This window comes from Platalea leucorodia (assembly GCF_965183815.1).
Source record: "Platalea leucorodia genome assembly, chromosome: 9".
NCBI lineage: Eukaryota > Metazoa > Chordata > Aves > Pelecaniformes > Threskiornithidae > Platalea > Platalea leucorodia.
This window is the reverse complement of record NC_138831.1, coordinates 1,670,467-1,693,209: the sequence shown is the minus strand read 5'-3', so window position 1 is coordinate 1,693,209 and position 22,743 is coordinate 1,670,467. Positions and strand designations below refer to the sequence as shown.

Below are 22,743 nucleotides of genomic sequence, written 5' to 3'. Positions count from 1 at the left end.
TAGGCTCATTGAAGTTGTGGATGACTTCCCATCGTAAGAAGAAATATATTCTTTAATTTGAGTGAAATAATTAGCTGGCTCGTTCATTTTACAGTATGCTGTGTTGTATGTTAAGCAGTAAGCATGCATAACAGGCTTCATTAATTTCTCCTCCTTCATTATTTCAGATATGAGTTATTCTGTTTATTTGTTGTTTATAGCACAAGTCCGTTTCTCAAACCAATAATTTGACGTGGGTCCCGCTAAAAACAACTTTGCCATTTGCGCCCCCTTCCTCCCCAGTCGCAGTCACGGTTCCCGCACCTGCCTTGGCATTGCTGCTTCTCCCCCTCCCCAAACACCTCCTCTTCTCCCCCGGCTCTCCTGCCGGGGCCCTGTCCCACGGGTCAGGGAACCCTGGTTTAACTACAGACTCCTGGCTTTTGTCCAAACATCCTTAGACGAGCACATTTCAGTAATGTTTGTGGGAAATGTGCATTGTCTGAAAATATTTATTCTGTTGATTTTGGGGGTGTGTGTGTTTTTTTAGAAGGCTTTTAATTTACCAAACATTATTCACACAAGAAAGTTGGAAAAAATTAAGTGTGACAGGGCAAACTATAGAAGACTTCTTAGGCAGACTTGCAAATTGCATGAGAGAAATAAGAGCTGGTACCCTTTTTCTGCCATGCTTTGCTGCATTGAATTCCTGGGCTTGACTCAGAGATTTAAGATTTTCACGGTAGGCGGCAAACAGTATAGATTAAACTTGCTTCTATTGTTGTTAAATTGTGGCTTTAAGAATTGTCTGTTTCTTAAACTAAACCGGTTGGCATCCGTTCAGAGAACAGCTGCCTGGAGCCATGTTGCATACTGAAGAGTCATGCTGTAAATACTTTTTGCAGTATTTCTTCCTTACAATGATTTCTTACCTCTCTGTCAGACTGACTAAGGTGTAAGGTAACCTTCCACGTTGCCTTGTTAAAATAGAAGCTGAAATAGCCAGGAATCAGGCATAATGAAAAGGCATTTCTACTGTTTGTTTGGTTTGGTTTTTGTTCTTTTGTTTTTTGGTTTTGTTGTTGTTTTTTTTTTTTTTTTTTTTTTGTTAGGGTACACTGCAATTCATGATCTTCAATCAGCATGCTTCACCCCAAAAATCCTAAAAGACCCCCATGAAGCAAGCTGGCATACAAGTATACATGCGTACGTGTAGGGACCACCTCATTCTCTGACAGGGCTTAAGTCAGCAGCTGTTAAATTCAATATCCTTTCGTGATGGGAGGAACTTGAGAAAGCCGTATCTCGTTGAAATGGCAGAAGAATTTGTTCAGACAAAATGTAATTACCTATGTGGGAAGTCGGCCATAAAACCATGGATAATGTCATCGTTTGGTGAAAAATGAGATATTTAATGATCACAAAAGGTCAGGGCAATTCTTATAAAAGTGGAGTATGAGTTCCTTATGTTTGGTTTAGGAAAACAAGTATTACTTGTTACTCTTAAGAAGGTTTCATCTCCCAGATTCTTAAGTAAAGTAGCTTTTTTATTGGTTATACCTGGATTATAACTCATGGGGTCTGGGCCATCTGTACAGTCCTGGTTTTGAATTTTTTACTTCTTAGAGGATTTTGACTGTTGGTTAAGTTAGTTAGCACGTTTTTTAAAAAGGCTAGTATGGATACTTCATAATGTTTTTCCCAGTCACAGGGCTTAAATTGGGGTAAAAAGCTGTATTCTGGGAGGTGGAGAAGGAATGCGCTAAACGTGAAGACGCCTGAGAGTTTTAAGCAAAGGGAGGTGTATTACGCCTGCCTCGGGTCGCCAGGCATCTGCTCCCTGGAAGGCTGAGCCGTGCTGAGAAAGCCCAAGCATTAAGTATGTTCACATGAAACAAGAGTTCTTCCAGTTCAGAGGAAGGGCCTAATTGATCTACCAGACAACCTAATACTCTGTCTGAAAGGGACAGTTGTGTAAAAGTAATGTGTTAACACCTGGAGATCGACCACTGAATTTTCACAAGTAACATGGAAGGACAACGGGGATCCTTGAGCATGACAGGCTGTCCCTGACAGGGATGTGTTAGGGAAGAACCAGCTAACCAGCGTGTATGACAAGAGGGTAGTCAGGGGTTGGATGGATGATGAAGTTCCTTCACGCTCAAAAATGATGGTTTTCTTCCCCCCCAATACATAGTTTATAATGAAATAAAACCAATCCTTTACCTCTCGTATCTCAGGCCACATTCAAGATGCCACGCTGTGCAGACGCGCTCAGCTCCTCTGTGGCTGGACTTGTGCGCAGCGGCTCTCAAGATGGAGCAGTGAAACAGTAAATAACTAACAACAAAGAACCAACCAAAATCTGCTAATTTCTTGTAAATCATTGTCTTGCATACATAAGAAGAAACACAAAAGATGGCAACTTATCAAAAGAAGTTTAAAAAAAAAAAAAAAAAACAAAAAAACCCAACAAAACGTTTTGAAGAATCTAAGTCCCTGTTTCAAATAGGCACCGAGAAGCCTGTTGCTCCTTCAGTTCACTTTTATTAAAACTTACTTCTCCAGTGTCACTCAGATGGGTTTTTTTAAATGTTATTCCCATAATTTGTGCATTCAACGCAGGAACATATATATATATAAAAAAACAAATAAAAGGCAAATCTGAACAAGATTTACGGTTGGAATTGTCAGTTGCACCAAGGATATAGCAATGACAGTGCAGAGCCCCCCACCCAGTGTTTAGAAGTCATTCTGCAGTCAATGGAGTACACGCAAGTTATACAGCAAACGTTAGCATGAATTATGAGTCTTGTTGTATTCTGTTGGAAGCAATCCAAGATGCAGGCGTATAAATAGTACAGATAATTCATCTTTTTACTGATGACTGTAGAAATAGAAAATATTTTAACTTGGTTGAAAGCACCAAGAAAGCTTTAAAATGAAAAGAGCAGATGTCAAACACAAAGCTTTTAGTTTACTGAGCAATGAGTATGATAAACATTGATTATTCATCTTGATGTTAGAGTTCAAAAACAATTGTCCCTTCAGTTTGCCTCATGGGAGCATGAAATTAGGACCATGTGTGCGTTGATTAACAACATATGAAAGATGAATCGTGATTACTGTTTTGGTCTGGTGCACAAGGCTATGCTTGAGGGGAAGTGATTTCCTACCTCCTTTACCAGATCTCTCTAATTAGTGCTAGCATCTATCTCCATTTCCTAGTCTTGATGTTAAAGTGGCTGCCTGACAGTGCCTATTCACAGCATACATTGCCTTTATTGAATGAAAGAGTGTTTGCTCAACAAAAGTTGAATGTTGGAGTGTATTTCGATATTATTTGTAAAAATGGTTATTCATAGGACAATGCTGAAATCGCCAGTGCCATCTCTGGCAGGAATTGTCAAATATAAAAAAATAGGTGTTAACTTTCAAATACAAAACACTATAAGTTCTAGATTAAAAGGAAGAGGGAAAAGTTCAACAATAAAAATTAAGCAGATTTTTTTTTTTATTTCTTTACGTTGTATTTAATTTATGCCTCTGATGGCAGTCATTAGTTAAATTTAACTTTTCTTGGAGGCACGATTAGTTCCTGTGGTTAAAATTTCATTTAAGCTTTATTTCTGGAAATGTAGTCCTAACTTTGTCCCTCTGTGCATAGTAATGGGTAGAAAGAGTTGTCGTAAGTGCATTTCATTAATAAGTTGTTACCATAAATGGAGGGTAGGTATTAGAAAAATATAAACAAACAAAAATACAGGTTAGCTTCATGTGATAGTCTTTGACTCTTTAATACTTGTGCTTTTTCATGTTGAAAGATAAAGACAATGGAATGCCTGCACATGCCTTGAACATCCAAATGAGTTATCCATTCCTCGGGGGATGATGTCTATTAGTGTTATTCAGAACTGTGCTGATTTAAGAGATCTTAGGATCTTAGCCTTAACTGTCCGAGTTGTTCACGTGGGTCGAGGAACAGATCCAGCGTTGATCTCTGTGATTTGAGGTATGTGGCATGGGGTGGGAATTCTTTCTGGCTTGCTTGCCCAATACAGATGCAGGATTTGGATCTTAGTTTATCATGTTTTCTGTGGAGTTCTGTGCTTTGAGCTCACATGATGTGAGATCTAATCTTGTGGATAACACCCCCCGCCCCTGCTTTTTGACAAACAAGATTATTTGTAATTTAATCTTTGTGCATTTCAACTTTGATTATCTGTTTAAAGATCACTGGTCTATAGTTTTTCATAAAAGATGTTTTGGCTGTTTTCCTTCCTATGTATTCCTTCTGTCAGTGTGTATAAAAATAGGTGGACCAAAGAGATTTGATAGACAAAGCTCCAGGCAATGGAGACTTGCTTTCTAGTAAAGTTCAGAATAAATTAAAAGCTGCATGTAAATTCAACAAATGTTAGTGGTTAATTAACTAAGAATGTAGAGCCCTAAGGCCATAGCATTAGTATTTATAGTTTTAAAGTAAGATGCTCTAAACAAGTTGTCTTAGCTATAAGCCATTTAAACAGCACAATTGCTTTATGGCTTAAATACAAGGGAATGCTTCCTGGAAGAATAGATTCTTAAACTCAGAGCAGTAAGTACTTGGAGGATTAATACCAAAGTTCAGCACGATCAAATTGTCTGACTAGCTTACCTGTTTTCACTTACAACTCATGTGACAATTACCTCGTTCGGCATTTTAAGGGGTGACCCTAATTCTCCCTCAAATTACTGCAGCCTTTTTGCACCTTCTGTGCACTTGGGAGCAAAGTTTTACAACCAGTTAAGTTCAGCAGAGTTTGGCTTATGTTATATTTACTTTTTGCATCTACTTTATTAATGGTTGTGGTATATTGATTTATATTTCTCCTGTTACATGTTTTGTGATGTCACCATAATTCCAGTAGAAATGCAATTAAAGGTGCAGTAAAAAGCATTGCTATATTATATTTTTTTAAAAATACAGGATATCTGAAGAATGAAAGTACTTGTGCTAATTTTCTGTGGGAGTTGGTGAAATTTATGTCTGAAAACTTAAGCTCTACCACACAAAAGGAGAACGGGTAACAATTAATTTTGATGGTTTACCTGCCTTTATTTATAAATGTGAAAAGTCAAGAGTTTCTTTTTTTTTTTTTCTTCATATTTTTTATCAAACACACAATGCCTTTGTTTTGCTGTAGTGGTAAGTTAAATGAGATTTTATATAGCTTAAGAGAAAATGAGTCAGAAAGGAACAGGTATTAATAGAAAAGTTAAGAGTGAAAAAAAAATCGGCGCCTTCCTGTTTCAGGAAACCTTTTTGTGTAACAGCTTGTTTAATGCCAAACTAAATCAAAGTTAAACAAATGAAAAGCCACCTAAGAAGAAAGTGAGATTACAAATTTCACTTCTAACAGTACTATCAAGATCTGCTTTGCTTTCATTCTTTAGGTAGTATTTTACAGGGTTTTTTTTTAAAGGTAACTTAACTCATACTTGTTTTTCTTTCTAAACACCTGTCTGACTGTTAGGTGAGATGCCGTGAAAGTTTACACATGATCCCGACAACATCTAATTACTGTTGGAGTCCTTTTATGCTATTAACATCTGTCCTTTATATTGTAGCTGTAAACCCAGATATAATTCCCTGTAAATGGGGAGTATTTTTTTAAAGATAACAGTAACTATGATGTTCTTTGCCTTTCAGGGAATGATATTACTCCCTAAGAGTCAGTGTTAGAGTTTTCAACTTTGTGTCTGGTACTGGTGCGAGTGATGCTACGTTTTGTGTTCCAAAACCAATTTCAGTGCTTTCTGAAGGGTACGGTACTGCTATCTCTGAAGTCCAAAGTTCTTTCGTGTAGGTATAGGAGAGACACCAGACTGATCAGCTTGTGTATGGGTCTGGATTCCTCCCTGGGAGAGCGATGGAATGGTTCTCCGGTTGATCCTCAGTTTCTGTGACACTCAGCAAGGATGGCAGTATCTATTTTAATAGTATTTGAGAATAGAAGAGGGTGCCTGATGTAGCATAATGGATTTCTACAATATCTACTTCTACTGGAAACGTTATGGGATATAATTATCTGAATTATTGCAGTTGGAAATCCACTGTTTGATTTGTTCTCCTTTAACTATTTGCTGATTTTAGCCAATAATAAATGGGAAGATTGAAATTTAAATTCTCCATCTGTGTTTTTGTCCAACTAAGCTCTTCTCAGCAAGAATTTCTTTAAAATGTTTACAATACATGGTAAAATGATTGGGGCCTCTCTATATGAGGGCCTCTCACACAAATAAATAGAACAGAAAAGTAATCCGGTGCATAAACCACGTGAGACTCAAAGCACATGGAAATACAAATTCCACAAGAATTGATATCAGGCGCAGAAACATAAAGTACATATAAATATATCTGTATAAAATAATTTAATGAAGGGTAGTTGTGGGCACATATCTAGACACCGGACACTGATGCTCTCTGTGTAGTAAGAGTTTCTCCCATCTACAATTCAGGCACACTGGTGAACCAAGCCATAGGGTTTTTGTCCTGGCTTATCGTACCTCAGCTTATGTTAAGCTTTGAGTTCTGTGTAGTTCTTGTGAGCATTGAATAATATTGGACTTGTGAAAAAAAGATGACTTGATTATACATGAATTCTGAGTGTGCTGAAAATGTGGTTAGTTTGCCAAATAGATGAGAGAGCCCTTCAGGCACCTGTTCTGAGGTAGGTAGTGAGATGGGGAGTGTCTGGGATGTGTTGGGGGCTCTTTGATCAGTTCTTCTACTCTTTTGCTCCTACCTTTAATTTCTTTCCTGAAAATCACCGAGAAAATAGAGCTAAAGTGCAATGACTGTAGTGCTTAGCAGTGACATTGCTTCTCTCTGTTTGAACTGCTGATACTCTTATCATGACTGTGGAATTGAGATCAGCTTCTTCAGGCTGGCATTCTCTCTTCTCTTACATTGTGTTTGCCCTGGAGAATATAATTTGATTTGTCATGAAACCGTGATTAAAGGTGTGTTTTTTGTGTGGGCGTGATTAACCTAGATGGTGGAAGTTGAGAACATCACGTAACTTTCTTTGAAAAATAAGCTTCTGTGATTCACAGATGTGATTCTTCTGTGACTGTACTGGGCAAGTCGTACTACTTAAGTCACAATTTCATGTTTTCGTGCAAATATTACATTCAGACTTTCATTTTTCTTTTTTTTTTTCCCCCACTTCTTCGAGTATTACATTTAAAAAGTTGATGACAGGTGAGCACATGCAGGCGTATGCAATCTGTTCTGTTATTGCCTGTGTTCAGGTTGATGGATGGTGCGCCCAAACAGAAGGAAAAAAATCATGAGTTCCATCATCCTCCAACAAACTATTTACACAATAAAAATCTACAGAAGTTCAAAGTAACTTGCTTTATTCAAATTATTTTCTTGATATTTCTCTACAGGGGCTGTCATCAGTCACCAAGAACAGTGGACTACTCAATATCACCTTTAAATATGACAGTAAGTTGAAATTTTGCACTGTATTCACAAAAATCAAGGATTCCATCACAGTTGTCAATATATAGCAAGATGTCTCTTAAAAATTGCTCTAAGAATAGCATGAGGTCTTTAGTATTGACATAATTTTAAAATCTAGATTTGTTTCTGCTGGGTCTGGTGGATCTTCTCTTTCCTGTGTTTCGCTGATAATAAAACAATCTAATAATTTGTAGTAGTTTCACTTCCAGATTGGCCTACATAATCTGCCCAGTATTTGGCTGGAAAATCGTAGAGAATGATTTTATTCTGTGAAAGAACGTAGTCACTGAAAGGTTCACTACACAAAGTCATAGGAAAGGATTATTTCAAGCTTAAGACATCTTTTCTCTGATGTGTGATTTTGGGGGAAAGTAGTGTAAAGTGTGTCTCCAAGTAGAAAACGTGTAGTTTGTATACAGGGAATATATTAAAAACATGTCTTTGCAAGGATTAATATTGAATGTGAATATTGAAGATGAACAGTGTCTCTTCATCTAGTGGAAGTAGTTGGAACTTTTCATTAGCTACAGTGTGAAAGGACCAGGTTAGTGGAAAACTGTTGTCTACATTTTCGGTGAAGACAGATGGTTTTAGTACTGTAGCAGATGTGGTCTGTTTTTCAGCTAAACTAAGAAGAAAGTAATCTCTGGCATAATAACAGTAATAAGCAGGTTGCAGCAATAATACTTCAGACCTCTTCAAATGTCTGCTGAATGGCTGTATGTTATTGTTTTCATTTTTTAAAGGTTTTTGTTGTCTGTGTTTAGTCAGTAAAGTAGGACTATGGACTACGTTGGGAATTTATCCTTATTTGGGCAGTTAGTGGCTATCATCAATATAATCTCAGTGTACAGTCAAGAGAAGGTCCTAATTTGCAGCAGTAATGTTGGTAGTAATGCCAGTGCAAGTCGCAGGTTGTTTTTTTTGCCTACCCAAAGAAATTACCTTAGATGCTGACGGTGGGTAAAATTCCATCATTGAGAGCGTGTATCAGCAAACCTAACAATAGTGCTTTTATTTCATTCTCATCATCCTTTTGTTCCTCTATTTTTATGTTAACTTCTGAATTTACAGTCCTTCACTGTGAATTTTTTTAATCTAATTTGATGTTAATATTTAAAATGAGCAAAATTTAAGTACGTCAGGTTGTACAAGAGGTAAATGGTCGCTACAAAAGAGTTATGATTTTTTTTTTTATCTACATAAAAGAAAACAGGAACTAATATCAGTCAGAACAGAGATCCCCACGTTTAGCTGGCACAATGGAGTCTGTTTAAGTCCCAGTATCTGTCATGGTTTTTGCATTAATTCTGACACCAGGAACTGTGTTTAACCAATGACAAGTGTTAATTCAAAATTCTGCTGGCACTGCATGCCTCCTGGACAAAGGAGTTATTTGAGTTCTGCAGTACTAGCAAGAGAGTTCCCCAATACCAAGGCTAAAGAGTTCATGTAATATGGGAATACGTACTTATTGCGAATAAGCGAGCACAAATGCGAATTTGGCTTGCGGGCTGTGATTTAAAGGCTTTTATTTTGCCGCACAGCAGCTCTAGCGAGCTGTGTTTTATGTTGTTAAATTAGTTGGTTAGATTATTTATTCAGGTGAAAACCAAATGTTTGTATGTTTTAGTATTTCACTTGTATTCAAGAAAAGTGCAATTTTTCCCTGCTGTTTTCTTCCTAAAGCTGTTGTTCTTTAAAAATGTAAACCAGTGACTCACAGTCAAACTTAAGACATTTGTGCTATATTCCATTTTGGCAAATTGTCATTTGACCATAAAATTTTAGTAACCAGGATCCAAAATCTTGGGCTTGCTATTAATTAGATCCAGACCTAGCAAAAAACCGTTACTTCAAACTTTCCATTGAAAGAGATACTCTATTCTCCTAAGAGGAAGTTCATGCTGTCATTGAGTTCACTCGTAGCAACAGAATTCTGCAAACAGCAGAGTAAGTACCAGCTGCCCAGCTTTTGTAAAAGGCAATGTTGTACAAACAGTTCTGTTCTTATTTGCCTGGCAGTTACATAAAAGACCCCTTACCATTGTTACTCGTATTAAAAAGCCATTTTCTAAAACTGCTTTTCAGTTAATTATTTTACATTCCTTGCCTTTAAGATCACACCTCTGAAATAAATTTGAATTTCCTGCATTGGCTTATCATAACACTTGATTTTTCATGTTTCATTTCTACAAACTCGGTATAGACAAATACATAGCATATAGATTATCTTATTTTTTTTAGAACTAATCGGTCAGTCATATATAGTCTACTGGTCAACTTTCTCTGGATTTTGTTAACTTTACTAGTTCAAAAGCAGAATGTTTGTGCGTACACGCCTTCATGCATACCGTGCTCCAGAGCTATTGAATTCTCTGGCCGCTACTTCTCTTCCTGCCACAAAATACGAGCCTAAACATTGTGAGGCTTTAAAAGTAATAAAATTTGGGGTTATTTGTTTTCATGTTTTGAATGCATAAAGACAAGGTCAAGTTCAACAACAAAGTCAAGAATGTTTCTCGTACATTTTATTTTCTTAATGAAAGCTGAGGTTTTTCTGTAATCACATTTGTGGAGCTGTAACTTTAGGGAATACACTGTATTTTGTGAGGATAACAAGACAAAACCAGTTCTGACTGAATCCAGTGGCAGGAAAATGGTCTACGGGGATGTGGCTACTGAATAGATGACAGAGATGGGATGGATTTAGGCAGAAGGTTCTTTGTGGTCGGGATCAAGCAGTATCGTGGTTAAAAAGCCCTTCTTGAGCACCAGTCCTAAAGCTTCACATTGTTCATTGTTCTCGTACGTGCCTGATCAGTGACCAACGTTCTCTTGCTCTAAGCACTGTACATGCACAAAATTAATGTCAGTCCTCATATGCTTTTGAGTAATCGGTGAGGAAAAGTTGTTCTCTTTTGGGAGTCCCAACACGTGTCGTTTTTACTGTGTGGTACAGGCTACACTGGTATTATAAACGGGTAATTTCCTTTGGAGTCCTGTGAACTAGGGTTTTTGCAGCTGGTGAAAGTGGTTGTGCTCAATGGTTTGTAAAGTTTGGTGTTTTTCAGTGTCCTGAGACACAAGCTTCATCTAGATTTACTATACGGTACTTTTTTTAATAGAATAAATAGTGCACATGTACTTTTACTTTGTTCACTCTTTATGAAATGTTAGGAAATTACCGTAATTCTTTACGTGGAAAGATGCGGGTCATGTTGGAAACTGGTTGCTTGAATAGATCTTTAAGGTTAGGTGCTGCTGGTAGATGATGATTTACTTGCTCTGGTATGGCACAAGAATGCCAGCTAGAATGTTTTTCTTAAAGCGTTTATTTCTCCATATTTTTAGACTGCACGCCTTATCTGAATTCAGTGGGAAGACACGTCATTGGAGATGTGCAGAATATAACTATCAGTCAGTATGCATGTTATGAACAGGTTGCAGTGACGATACTTTGGACAGCGAATGCCATCGGTAAGTAGTCGAGGGAAATGGACTAGTTCATCGTGTCTTCGGTAATAACTTCTTGCTGATTGGTATTAAGTAAAATAATTACATTATGCTTGGAATCATTGAAGCAAACTGCCTAAGAAAAAAGAAATTCTTAACAGCTTTGCAAAGCTGCTATTTTCGCTAGCTCACTTGAAATACCCTTAAAACTAGGATGCTCTCTGCAGCCATATGCTGCTTTTTACTATTCCAGTTTGTTGCATTTTTCCTGCTCTTCAGAACTGTGTAATAGCCCTGATCTCATTCTCTGCCCCGAGGCATTGGTGCATTTCGGTGGCGTTGATTGAGTTGAATTGCCAATACACTTAAATATTCTTTAGGATGCAGATTGTCTTACGGGTGGAAAACATTATTTAATCATAGCTACAAACTTTAACGTGTTTCCTTGTCAGGTCTGGTCACTAGGAATACTCCTCAGTCACTTAAATGTCACTGGAAGTACCTTGTTGCCCACTGGAGCAGGAGTCCCCGAAGTGGGGGGTGCGCAAGATGACCCACTGGGGCACGTGAAGAAAATTTTAGAACTTCTATTTACATATGTTTTAAATCTTGAAAAGAAAAACTAAGCTTTACTAATATTTAGTATAGGGGTTGACACTGGCACCCTTGCTCGGGCTTTATGTCAGGTGTTTGTGTTTCACACGTGGTACGTGAGGTATCCGGAAGGAAGAGTGGGTGTTGCCCAACGTGGAGGGGTTCACAGCGGCACCCTTGCTTCCGTTTGCTTTCAGCGTATTGTGACGTATTGCAGCGTGTGTGCGCCAGGTTAGGTGGATTTACTGATTATATTCTCTCATTTTAACTAAATAACCATCATAATGAAATGGACAAGTGGCTTAAGATAATTGAAGATAATACTAATAATGCAAGGACACGCGAACAACAAGAAAATAGTAGAGCTGACAGTTCCCCTGTTCCTAGTACAGGCTCTTCATCAGCCACGTTGGAAGGTAAAAACATTCACTATCTAATCAGTTCTGATAAAAAGTTGGCCAAAATTATCGAGAGTATTTGAAATACGGATTTACACCTGCCATTGTTAATGACAAACCTTGCCCAAAGCGTATAGTGTGCCTTGAGATATTAGTTAATCCTGTGATGCCATCACGATTAGCAAGACATTTGAAAACTGAGCATCTGGAACATGAAGACAAACCTCTGCAATTTTTTCAGCAATGCTTGGAGCCATGCAATACTAAAAAAAGTACAAAATTTCGCTAAACCTAATGATAAATCTTTAGAAGCCTCTTTTTGTGAAATCTCCTTTGAGATCTCTTAATCAATGGTGAAAGACAAAAAGCCACATACTGCTGGGGAAACAAAAGGTTTGTTCTTCCTGCCGCAGTAAAACTGGCTGAAATAATACAGGGAAATATTGGAATGAAAAAAAGGATTCTGGCATAAAGTTCCAGAGATAGCACCACCAGTGACATTCAGTCATTGCACCATTCATAGGGAGACTATTGCAGCAATGAAGCTGGAGCCAGAAGCGCACAGGATGTCATCAGTGTGGTTAGTTTTATAGAAACAAGACATTTAAATAGTAGAATCTTTACAATACTTTGTAATGAAATGGGGAATGACCATGAAAATCTTTTGTGCCACGCAGAGGTTCACTGGTTATCTCGTGGCAAAGTGCTTAAGAGCTGTCAAACTCAAATCTTTGAGTTAAGCGTTCTTCTTTCACCACAAGACAAGTGCTCCACATTTGCTGACCTTTTCTGGGATGGCAGGTGGCTCTCAGTAGTGTGCGACCTAGCAGACATTTAACAAAACCAAACCACACTTCACGTGTCTCTTCAAGGTGGAGGTGACATTTTGGCCATGAGTGTGAAAGTTACTGCTTTTCAAAAGAAACTCATGCTATGGAAAGAGGGGTTTGAAAATGGATGTTTGGAAATGTTTGTTGTTTGATTTTGTTGCTGAAAACAATGCCAGCTTCTCACCTATAAAAGCTCTCATATTGTTTACACTTAAAAAATCAGGAAACAGAATTTCCTAGCCTGTCTAAAAATCTTCTGAATGCAGAGTTTCAGTGGGTTTTGAACCCATTTGTTAAAAATATAAAAATGCAACACATCCTGATTAGTTTGCAAGAACAACTGACATCAGGGAAGACAGAAGTTTACTAGCCAAATTTCAAGAAAAACCTTTGCATAATTAGAGGATGGAAGTGAAAAACGAGTATCATGGTTTAGTAAATGCAGCCAATGATGCAGGTGCTCCATTTGGATCCATGTAGCTTTGTGAGGCTATTCTTTCAGCTATGACAGCCATTAAAACCAAGTAACGAAATAAACTGAGCTTAGAACCAGACCTTCGAATTGCCATATCACAAATATTAAACCAAGATTTAAAAAAACAGTGAAGCATGTTCAATCACATAGCTCTCACTCAAAAATATTATTAATATTTTAAAGTGGGAACAAAAAAGTCTTTTGTATCATTAATAGAATAAAAATTATTTTAAAAATAGTTTTTAATCTTCATCTCATGCTTTTTTAAATTTGTTTTTTGTGTATATTTTATAATGTAAATATAAATACATATATATTAGCACATTAGTACATATGTATATTTTATAAATATACTGGGGGTTGGTGCTCAAAACTTTTTTGTTGATAGGAGTGCGTGATCAACAAAATTCGGAGGCCACTGCACTATAGTACACTCTCTCTGTACCAACACCTGCTCATAATTTCTCTTTCTTCACACTAACTAAGGTCCTAAATAAAGTAACTTAATATAAATTCATTTTTTTTAGTCACTGGTGTTTAGCAAACGAAAGAGGGGGAGTTTCCTTCTTGAATGTTTTTAATACTTCATTAAAGAATTTTAACTGCAAAGGTGCTTTTCCATATCAATGGAAATAATTAGAGTTAAGCACAATACAGTTTCCAAAATTAAAACAGAAATTAGTTTTGTTTTTTTTTTTTATGTTCTTCTACTCATACAGCAGAGTCTGAACTTGATATTTCACGGTTCATACTCCCTGAAAAAGCTTTCAAATCAGGTTTTTCGTATGATTTAGTAAGAGCTGGAAGTTCCCACTTACGTGGTAGGATTGCATCCTAAATGATGAGATATGGCTAATAATGCAAATGTGTCTTTATTAAACTTGATATAAATTTTTTAGCCTAGGCCTGCATTTATTAAATCAAACATTTTTAGATAAGAAAAACTGTCATGTTTTTGTTGCCTCCCAATTCCATAATTTTTTTGATTAAAAAAATAATGCACTTCTGGGGTTTAAAAGACTAGATGAAAATTACATTTAACTTCTGCAAAACCGTGCAGTTGAAAGCATTTGGTAATCTTCAGCTGCAGAGTGGATGAATCAAATCTCTACGGGAAGCAAAGCTTGGTGTTCTTTCTTGCAATGATCAGAGGTTAATCCTTTGGAAAGCGTGAGGACAGAACTGCCGCCGAAGCATCTCGGGTAACATGGAGACTGGACACTTTCTCTTTCATGGTCTTCATGTAAGCACAAGTGGGGCTTTTGTTCCATGGAATATTAAGAACACATTGGGCAACTCATGGTCTTTGTCTTCTACAGGATTATAAAACATTAAAAAACCCCCACAAAACCATGGAGACTAGTGAAACAGAGGAGGTCCATGGAAAATCATACATTTGGGATTTTTTTTTAATTTGACAAGCATAGCATAAACTCAAATTAATCCCGTTGGATAAAATACGTATTCTGCCGTATGTAATGCTGTTGAAAATCTGTAATTGGATGGAGTAGTGGTAGTTAGTCTTGAACACCTGTGCAGTGACTTTGGTACCCGAGCCACAGAACGATCCCGGGGTAACGCTCTGCCCCTGTCCTGTGACATTCGCATCACCGGGACTCAGTTTAGTCGTGTAGCGAAGTAATTCCACGATGACAAAATTGCAAAGAAATGTAAAGACACTGTGCTGAGAGTTAGTTGTGTTAGAGTAACCTGAAAAAAATGGGTGTAGTTCTGGGAGCAGTTAGAAATAACTGGAAGTGTTCACTCACTGGAATAAATTCCATTCCATTTAAGTCAAGTTTTCTGTTATCCCATACTATACTAGAATTAAAGAAGTTGTAACAACCGCTATCACTTTAATCTGGTAGTCTCAGAAGTGTTAGGAAGATGTTATAAAGGAGTATTTCTATAATTTGCTAGCAGAATGTTGTATTTCATTGCTAATAATGGAAATGTGAAGTTACTATAGAGTATTCCTGAGGGTGATGAAGGCAATGATAACGTAGAGTGCAGTGATAATTTGGAAGCCCCAGCTGCGATGTGGGCCCCTCTGCTCCAAGCGTTACACAAGTATGTAGTAATTGCAGCCTTTGCCAAAGACTAAATTCTAAATAGGCAAGACAGAAAATGCGGGAAGAACTGACGTGCAACAACAGGTATTGAAACACAAACATATTTCATATGAATGGTAAGTTTTATTTTTAAAGACAAATGAAATATATTCAAATTACATAAAATACCACTTTATGCATTTGAAGTATTAGTCTTCTATTTAAATGCCCTGCTGTTTGCAGGGATTGAATACCTGAAAGGATTTCGAGTAATACTTGAGGAGTTAAAATCAGAGGGAAGACAATGCCAGCAGATGGTTTTAAAAGATCCAAAGCAGCTCACCCCCAGTTTTAAACGAACAGTAAGTGCTTTGTTTCAAGAAAACTTTCCTTGTTGCTTGATCGTGTGAGTAGTCTTGAAAGTGTTTATATGCTGCATATAAATGAAATAAATCTCTGTCTAAATATATACACAGTGTGCTGTTTACTAGGATGCAGGTTGCTTCCGAAAAGTATTATTCTTCAAACTAAGGGTCGTTGTTGAGCTAGAGACAGATCTGTTCGCCTTCTGCAGAAGCTTTCCTGAAGCTGGAAGCTGTCATTGGGTGACTCTGGAGTACGGGTGCACATCTGTAATAGCCCCCATCCAGCTCTGTACTGAGAGTCCTCATGTCAGTGTGTCATGGAGGGGCAGATAAAGGATTCTTAATGTATTAATTTCTGCTTATGTGCGCAAAACTGTGGGCCTGTTTTGAAAGATACTTTCAGTTATAGTAGTTGATTTTAAAATATGTTGCAATCTTGTCTTTTTGTAGGGAATGGAATCCCAGCCCTTTGTAAATCTGAAGTTTGAAACAGATTACTTTGTAAAGATTGTTCCTTTTCCTTCCATTAAAAACGAAAGTAATTATCACCCATTTTTCTTCCGAACTAGACGTAAGTATTGCATACAGCATAGTACTGCATATCATCTCTTCACCAATGGGCGCCACCCCCCGGCTTTGTAGTTTTCCCAACAAAGGCATGTAGTAGATGATGACGGTAGATGAGTCTGGGTTAAGATAGTTACTGGCATAGTCTTTGAAGGAAGGTCTGGATGTTAAGTGGAAAGAATTTGGACGCCACAGATAAATCTGTGGTGTATGATACTACGTGTTAGGCAACAACCAGAAGAAAAGTCTCAGGTAGGCCCGAGATTATCCCTGGTTTGCCTATAGCAGGATTACTGCCATGGTTCTCAGGAACATTTGACTCATGAAGATGGTTTGCTCCTTCTTCTCTCTGGATGTTGTGAAGAAGCTCAGGTTGGTTTTGTTTTTGAGATCACAGTTTCAAAAACAGACATCTAGAGATAGATATGGATGAGTGCATATAAAATTAGGTAGCAACAAATCGAGTTGAATTTCTCAAAATTGCATAGCAGTTCTCATTGGAGTCACAGAGGAGAAACTTGAATAAGCTCCTCAGTGCTTAAATGGTATGATGAGAAACTGCAAGTACCCTTTGGGATGAAATGTTGATATTTGTCCTGCTTAGGTGTTTTTGCCCTATGAAACTTTCCTTAAAATATTTTCAAGTCTGTCTGTTGCTGCAAACTACAGTAACATTTGTCTTTGTAATAGTGCTCAGCATACTTATTTACTCTGAGTAAATGTCTTTAAGGCTAGTTTCAGCTTCCTCTCCTGCTGTGCTGTGCCTGGTGCCATCCCTTTTGTCTCCCTAAGGAATGCTATTTTCAAATTAATGAACCTGTGTTTCTCATGTAGAGATGAGAAGGGACTTGAAATCATAACAAAGCAGCTAAGTTTGCAAAATATAGTTACTCCAAGCATATTAGAGACTGGGAAAGAGATGGGGGTATTGTCTTCAAAATGATGAGCTCCCTTCTTTTGCCCTTGTTCTTTTTCTATTTAAATAGCATAGCATTTTGATACTGTATCATTAATAATTTTTGCGTGTATTTGCAGCATGCGAATTGTTGCTACAGCCAGAAAACCTTGTCTGCAAACCTTGTAAGTAGAATGTAGTACTTCCTGCATATTCATCTTACAAAAGGTTACTGTACTTGAAGAGTCACTTTTTTCCAAATCTCCTCTGACAGACTGGAAGCCAAGGAATCTGAACGTTACCCAGCAGGGTTTTAACATGCAAGTGTCCTTTGACCATGCACCTCACAACTTTGGGTTTAGATATTACTTTCTTCACTACAAACTTAAGCACGAAGGGCCATTTAAGCAAAAGACCTGCAAACAGGTACGTCACTGAGTTTGCAACTCTTAAAAGCACAAAACCTATTAATATTAGATGTTCTAAGGCTTTATAGAAACTTTATAAACTTAATATAATATAGATTACTATCAATTTAAAAATTTTTAAACTATTTGGTACTCTTTATGTAAATGATAATTGTATTGTAATAGCACTCATCAGTCAAAACCAGGCCCGAGGGCTCCATTGGAGCTGGATAGTATAAGCAAATGGGAGGAGACTGTTGTCTCTCTTGAAGACCCTACAACTAATGAGTACTTCAAACTGTAGTTCTATTATGTTTGTTACACATATTATTTCCTACTTTTTTTATTTCACCTTTGCACCAAATTTGATCACTTTATAGATGACCCATCTGAGATGGTACCACAAGGTAGCTCTCATTTTAGTACGTGCATGGAATTAGGTTCTCTGTGATTTTGTACAGCTGTGTGCCTAAGTCTTATTTATGGGAGCTGCCATTTACTCTAGTATTGTCCTTAACTGTGGTTAGTATTCAGTGGCAAGTTTGTTCTTGCTGAGAGCTAAGGAGCTTCACGGCACAATGCAGAGTTTATGTATTAGACCAAACTGTTAAGATCTTTTTGGATAATTAATCATATTTTAGTTCTGCAGGCAGAGGATTATAGTCCTTGCATATTTGAATGGAGAGACTTAGTTTTGCTGGTTTAAGGTGTCTTAATACAGGAGGGCACTGTATATTTCTAAATCAATGCAAATGTATTTTTTTATTAGGTTTTAAAAGTATGTGAATGGCTTGCAAAGTATTCTCTTTCTTTGATGTAGGAGCAAAACACAGATACTACAAGCTGTATTCTTCAGAATGTATCTCCAGGGGATTATATAATTGAGGTAATATTTATAAATAGTCATATGTACAACAGCTAAATGAATATGTTAATGGAGGAATTAAGTGTAATTAAAGTATTTCAAGTCACTTTTTGGTAAAATTGGACTTCAGGCATCCCTACTGAATTACCTTGGGCAAGTAAAAGTTTTTAAACAGATTGTTCTTCACCTTTCCATAGCTTTGCTTCCCCGAGTGCATGGCAGTTTCATCTGTGCCTTCAAGTAAAGTTGTGGGTCTGCATAATTCTTGGACTTTTTTTTGATTGGAATTCTGTAGTTTGGTCAATTTTTACTGTACTTGAAAAGTGGGTATTTCTCTTGATGATGACAGTATGTGAACTCTGAAAGTTAATGTTACAACATCAAACTGTGTACCAACAAAGACGAATGATTTCACTAATTACCAGATTGTGGTGCTCTGTAATTTTAAACTTTGAACAGTAAGTTTCTTCACATTTGGTCATGAAAGCTGTTATAGTTTTTTACATATTGCAGAAAATAAATAAAATTAAATTTCCACAAAATAAAATTCAACTTTTACTTTTCGAAGCTGGTTGATGACACTAATACAACAAGGAAAACAATGCACTATGCGCTAAAACCAGGTAAGAACTTTGCTTTTTAAACAGTATACAGTGTTTACCTTATGAATTTTAATTACGTTTTAATTCTTTTGGAAATAAATCTTGATTTGACCTGTGTCTGTTTGCCATAATCAAGACTACTGAGGCAATTGTGCTGTGATCTTTTGACCTAATGAAAAAAGAGTAGACATGCACACTCGTACGTACACATCTGCATCTCTGTACATTTATATTTAGTACAGTTTAGATCAATATATCATTGGAAATCTTTGTGGGAAAGTGACTTTTGTTGTATATATGGATATGAAGAATCATAACCTGTATCTTAATTGCGTGCAACTGATGCATGCAGTAGTGTGGAAACAACGTAATGAAACTGTGAGAGCTGCCTGTGTACTTCAGCCCTGAAATGAAATTAAGCAGTCTGGTGACTGCTTAACCTGTCAGGTGAATGCTTAGCACGTCTATGTTTCAGAGCAGTTACTGAGAAGCTAAATAGGGATTGCAGAATGTAACTGCAGACGCAAAACGTAGCTGCGGATGAAGGCAACAGGTGAAATGGACTGAATCCTAATGCACGTTGCTAAAGGTAATCTGTGCAGGAAGACAGTTCTTTCTGAGTGGATGGTTCAGCACCCTGGAACAAAAATCTGACAGGTCCAAATGACTACTGCATATCTTATCAAAACTATGCTTCGTGTAGAGTTCTCTCAGGGGGAGGTATGAGTTGGCATGCAGCACTTGTTACTTCTGTTAGTCGCTCTAATACTGTGGTGATGGGGGCAGTCAGCATAAAACCTATTTAAAATGGAGCAGAACATGATGTTTGATTCTACTGTATATTTGAGAATTACCTGATAATAGTGTATTGCAGCAGTTTTGCATTCCCAGTGTGAAGATTTGGTTAGATAATTATAGTATAGCTTATTTGCATATGACTAATTCTGCTTTATTTTTCAAAGTACATTCTCCGTGGGCTGGACCGATAAGAGCTATTGCCATTACAGTCCCTTTAGTTGTCATTTCAGCATTTGCAACACTTTTCACAGTGATGTGCCGCAAGAAACAGCAAGGTAAGAGGGTTTATTCAATACAGAGTTCCATTTAAAGATGCACTTTTGCAACCAAAAAAGTCTTAACTGGTAGGTTTATTCCAGAAATACTTTTTATCTGAAGAGCTTTCTTTTCTTTTCTACCTCTCTCTCCTTCCTCCTCAGAGCTTTTTTGTGTGTTGAAACTTGTAGCAAATTCTTAATCAGTGCTTGATGGGAATTTCTTGCCATAGAAAGTATTGTATCACAAATCAAGACTTCACTGTAGAAAGGAGAGAACAAAAGACCTGTTGGGAAATATTTTTGGTTTTGAGTTTCTTTTTGTTTGTGAAAGTACTGCATGAACATGTAGAATACAAACAGATCTGTAAATGAATATATTTTAAACATTCCCTTCTTTCATTCAGAAATGTGTAATTCATATTTATTTTAAGCCAGAAGGAAAGTAAAGCCATGCGATACCAATGCAATTCTCAGCACTGTCTGGAATACTACCTGTATCTATTATTCCAGATTTGCTCACTTTCCTGGAAGTTGCCTTTATACTTCATCCTAAGCCATCTTCCTAAATTTACTCTTTCGAAGACGTACTTGCAGATGTTTCTCTAAATTAGATTCCATCCCTCTGCTGACTTCTCTCTCCTCTGTGTCCAGGAGCTGGCAAGACACACTTGTTACATTGAGATATTAAAAATCAATTGGCATTTTTTGTAGTATCTAGGGAATCATGTGGTTTCATGAATATGGAAAAAGAGATTACCTCCCCAAACCTCACATATCTGTGTTATCCATCTGAATTTTGGCATTGAGGTATACTGCAAGTGCTATATGCCATCTGGGCTAAATCCTTTTACCTTCTGGACTTCTGTGGCTATCCCTTTGCTCACAGCTAGCGCAGTTCCAACAAAAAACCCAGACAAATCACTAAGGATTTGTCTACAGAGAGAGTTGTTCCAGAATAGTTATTCCTGATGAATTGTTCTAAATTAAATCCCTAGATGGATATTTGTATTTTGAAATACTCATGCTGTATTCCAAATTAGCTTAATCAACTGTGGAACTAGATTGAGTTAGTCTGGCGCAAGACCAGACTTTTATGTTCCAGCATAAAAGCATCTATGCAAGGAAAGAAACACTAATAGCTATTTTGAAATAAATTAGTCATACCTTAATTCAAATTAATGTCAAATTAATGTCCAAACGTGTGTGTGTGTGTATATATATATACACCAGAGAGATGCTGTATGGTATTCTGAAGGGATCTGTGTTCCTGGAGTTTAATATTCGTACCTGGCTTGTGTCATGTTTTTTTTAAAACAAGAGGCACTGTTACACAGGAAACTCTTGATGATGATACATCTTTAAGGTTTACAATATTTGAACAGAGAGGTAAAGACTTTTGAAGCTGGATAGAGGTGAAACAACCTCATTCTATTTATAAAATAAACCTTTCTTGAGTTTACTAAGTTGTACAGTAATAACTGCACATTTCACTTTCAAAGTGTGTTCCACATATGTAGCAAGTCATAAGCTGGATAAATAGAGCATGTGCAACTTTCTTTTTCAGGCTGGAAAGGAAAAAGTCTTTTGAAAAAAGTCATTACTGTATGCATTGGTAATGAGCCTGCAAAAGTTCAAAAAAAAAAATAAAACCACCAAAACAACCAAGCTTTCTAGTGTTAACTCTCTTTCTCTCTTCCAATTTAGAAAATATATATTCCCATCTTGATGAGGAGAGCTCAGAATCTTCAGCATATGCTGCAGGTCTCCATGTGGAAAGACTTCGTCCCCGGCCAAAAGTGTTCATCTGCTATTCCAGTAAAGATTGCCAGAAACACGTTAACGTCATCCAATGCTTTGCTTATTTTCTTCAGGACTTTTGTGGCTGTGAGGTAAACTCAACATTTCTTCTGTAAACACAGTTTCCGTAATTGAAACGGCACCCCCAAAACTTACAATAATATGTGCTCGAAAATGGAATATTTCAGGCTCTCCTTTCCAAAGAGATAACTTATGTTATTTTTCTAAATATTGGCTATATAGATTTTCCTTCTTTAGGGAAAGGAACAGATCATAGCCTGTGTGAAAAAAACAGCGTAGTGGAAAATGTGTACTGCATTGATTCGGGGCTTTCATTCAGCTGGTTTTAGCTTGTTTCATATTAACTGCTTTTTCTGTTTAGCAGGTCTTGCATCTTTATGTTTGGCAGCCATAAAGAGGTATTAGTGTCTATATGATATACTTCACTATTCCTAAAATATGTTTCATATTGTAACTTTAAAGTAGTTGAATCTATCAAAACTCCTACTCATAGAGCAAAGTCTGTGTAATTAGGATTAATTGTTGACATTATGTATTAATTTTTATTGTTTTTTATTTCTTCTACTTCTGTTCCATTAACACTGTAAAATCGGCATGTCTTTTCCTTGGTTTTGATTTAAAGTTATGAGAAAGCTTCGTTACTTTGAACGACTAGGCTTAGAATCTCAGACTACTTTCTAAAATATAATCAATATGTGGCCAGTCTTTCACTTTTCAACTGTAAAAAGGCAAGATAATTGTTAGTCTATTTTTGCTGCATTTGAATACTGCCACTGTGATTTTACATGTATGAACTGGAACTGTTTTTTCAACTGCACAGCAAGTCTGGCCTCCAGTGGCCAAACACAGTAACACAACTGATGCCTCACATGT

At 37.0% G+C, this 22,743-nt stretch overlaps 1 protein-coding gene across 1 annotated transcript in view; it reads left to right on the top strand.

Annotated features, from left to right (window-relative positions):
* Nucleotides 1–22,743, top strand: part of IL17RD (interleukin 17 receptor D) — a gene marked incomplete at both ends in the record, with an annotated part of 49,347 nt that overhangs the window by 20,982 nt on the left and 5,622 nt on the right. The window contains 10 exons of the mRNA XM_082322044.1: nt 7,417–7,474; nt 10,847–10,972; nt 15,540–15,658; nt 16,112–16,232; nt 17,264–17,308; nt 17,398–17,549; nt 18,351–18,416; nt 18,964–19,018; nt 19,960–20,070; nt 21,757–21,941. Coding sequence (XP_082178170.1) covers nt 7,417–7,474; nt 10,847–10,972; nt 15,540–15,658; nt 16,112–16,232; nt 17,264–17,308; nt 17,398–17,549; nt 18,351–18,416; nt 18,964–19,018; nt 19,960–20,070; nt 21,757–21,941 — 1,038 coding nt within the window. The remainder of the gene's footprint in view (nt 1–7,416; nt 7,475–10,846; nt 10,973–15,539; nt 15,659–16,111; nt 16,233–17,263; nt 17,309–17,397; nt 17,550–18,350; nt 18,417–18,963; nt 19,019–19,959; nt 20,071–21,756; nt 21,942–22,743) is intronic.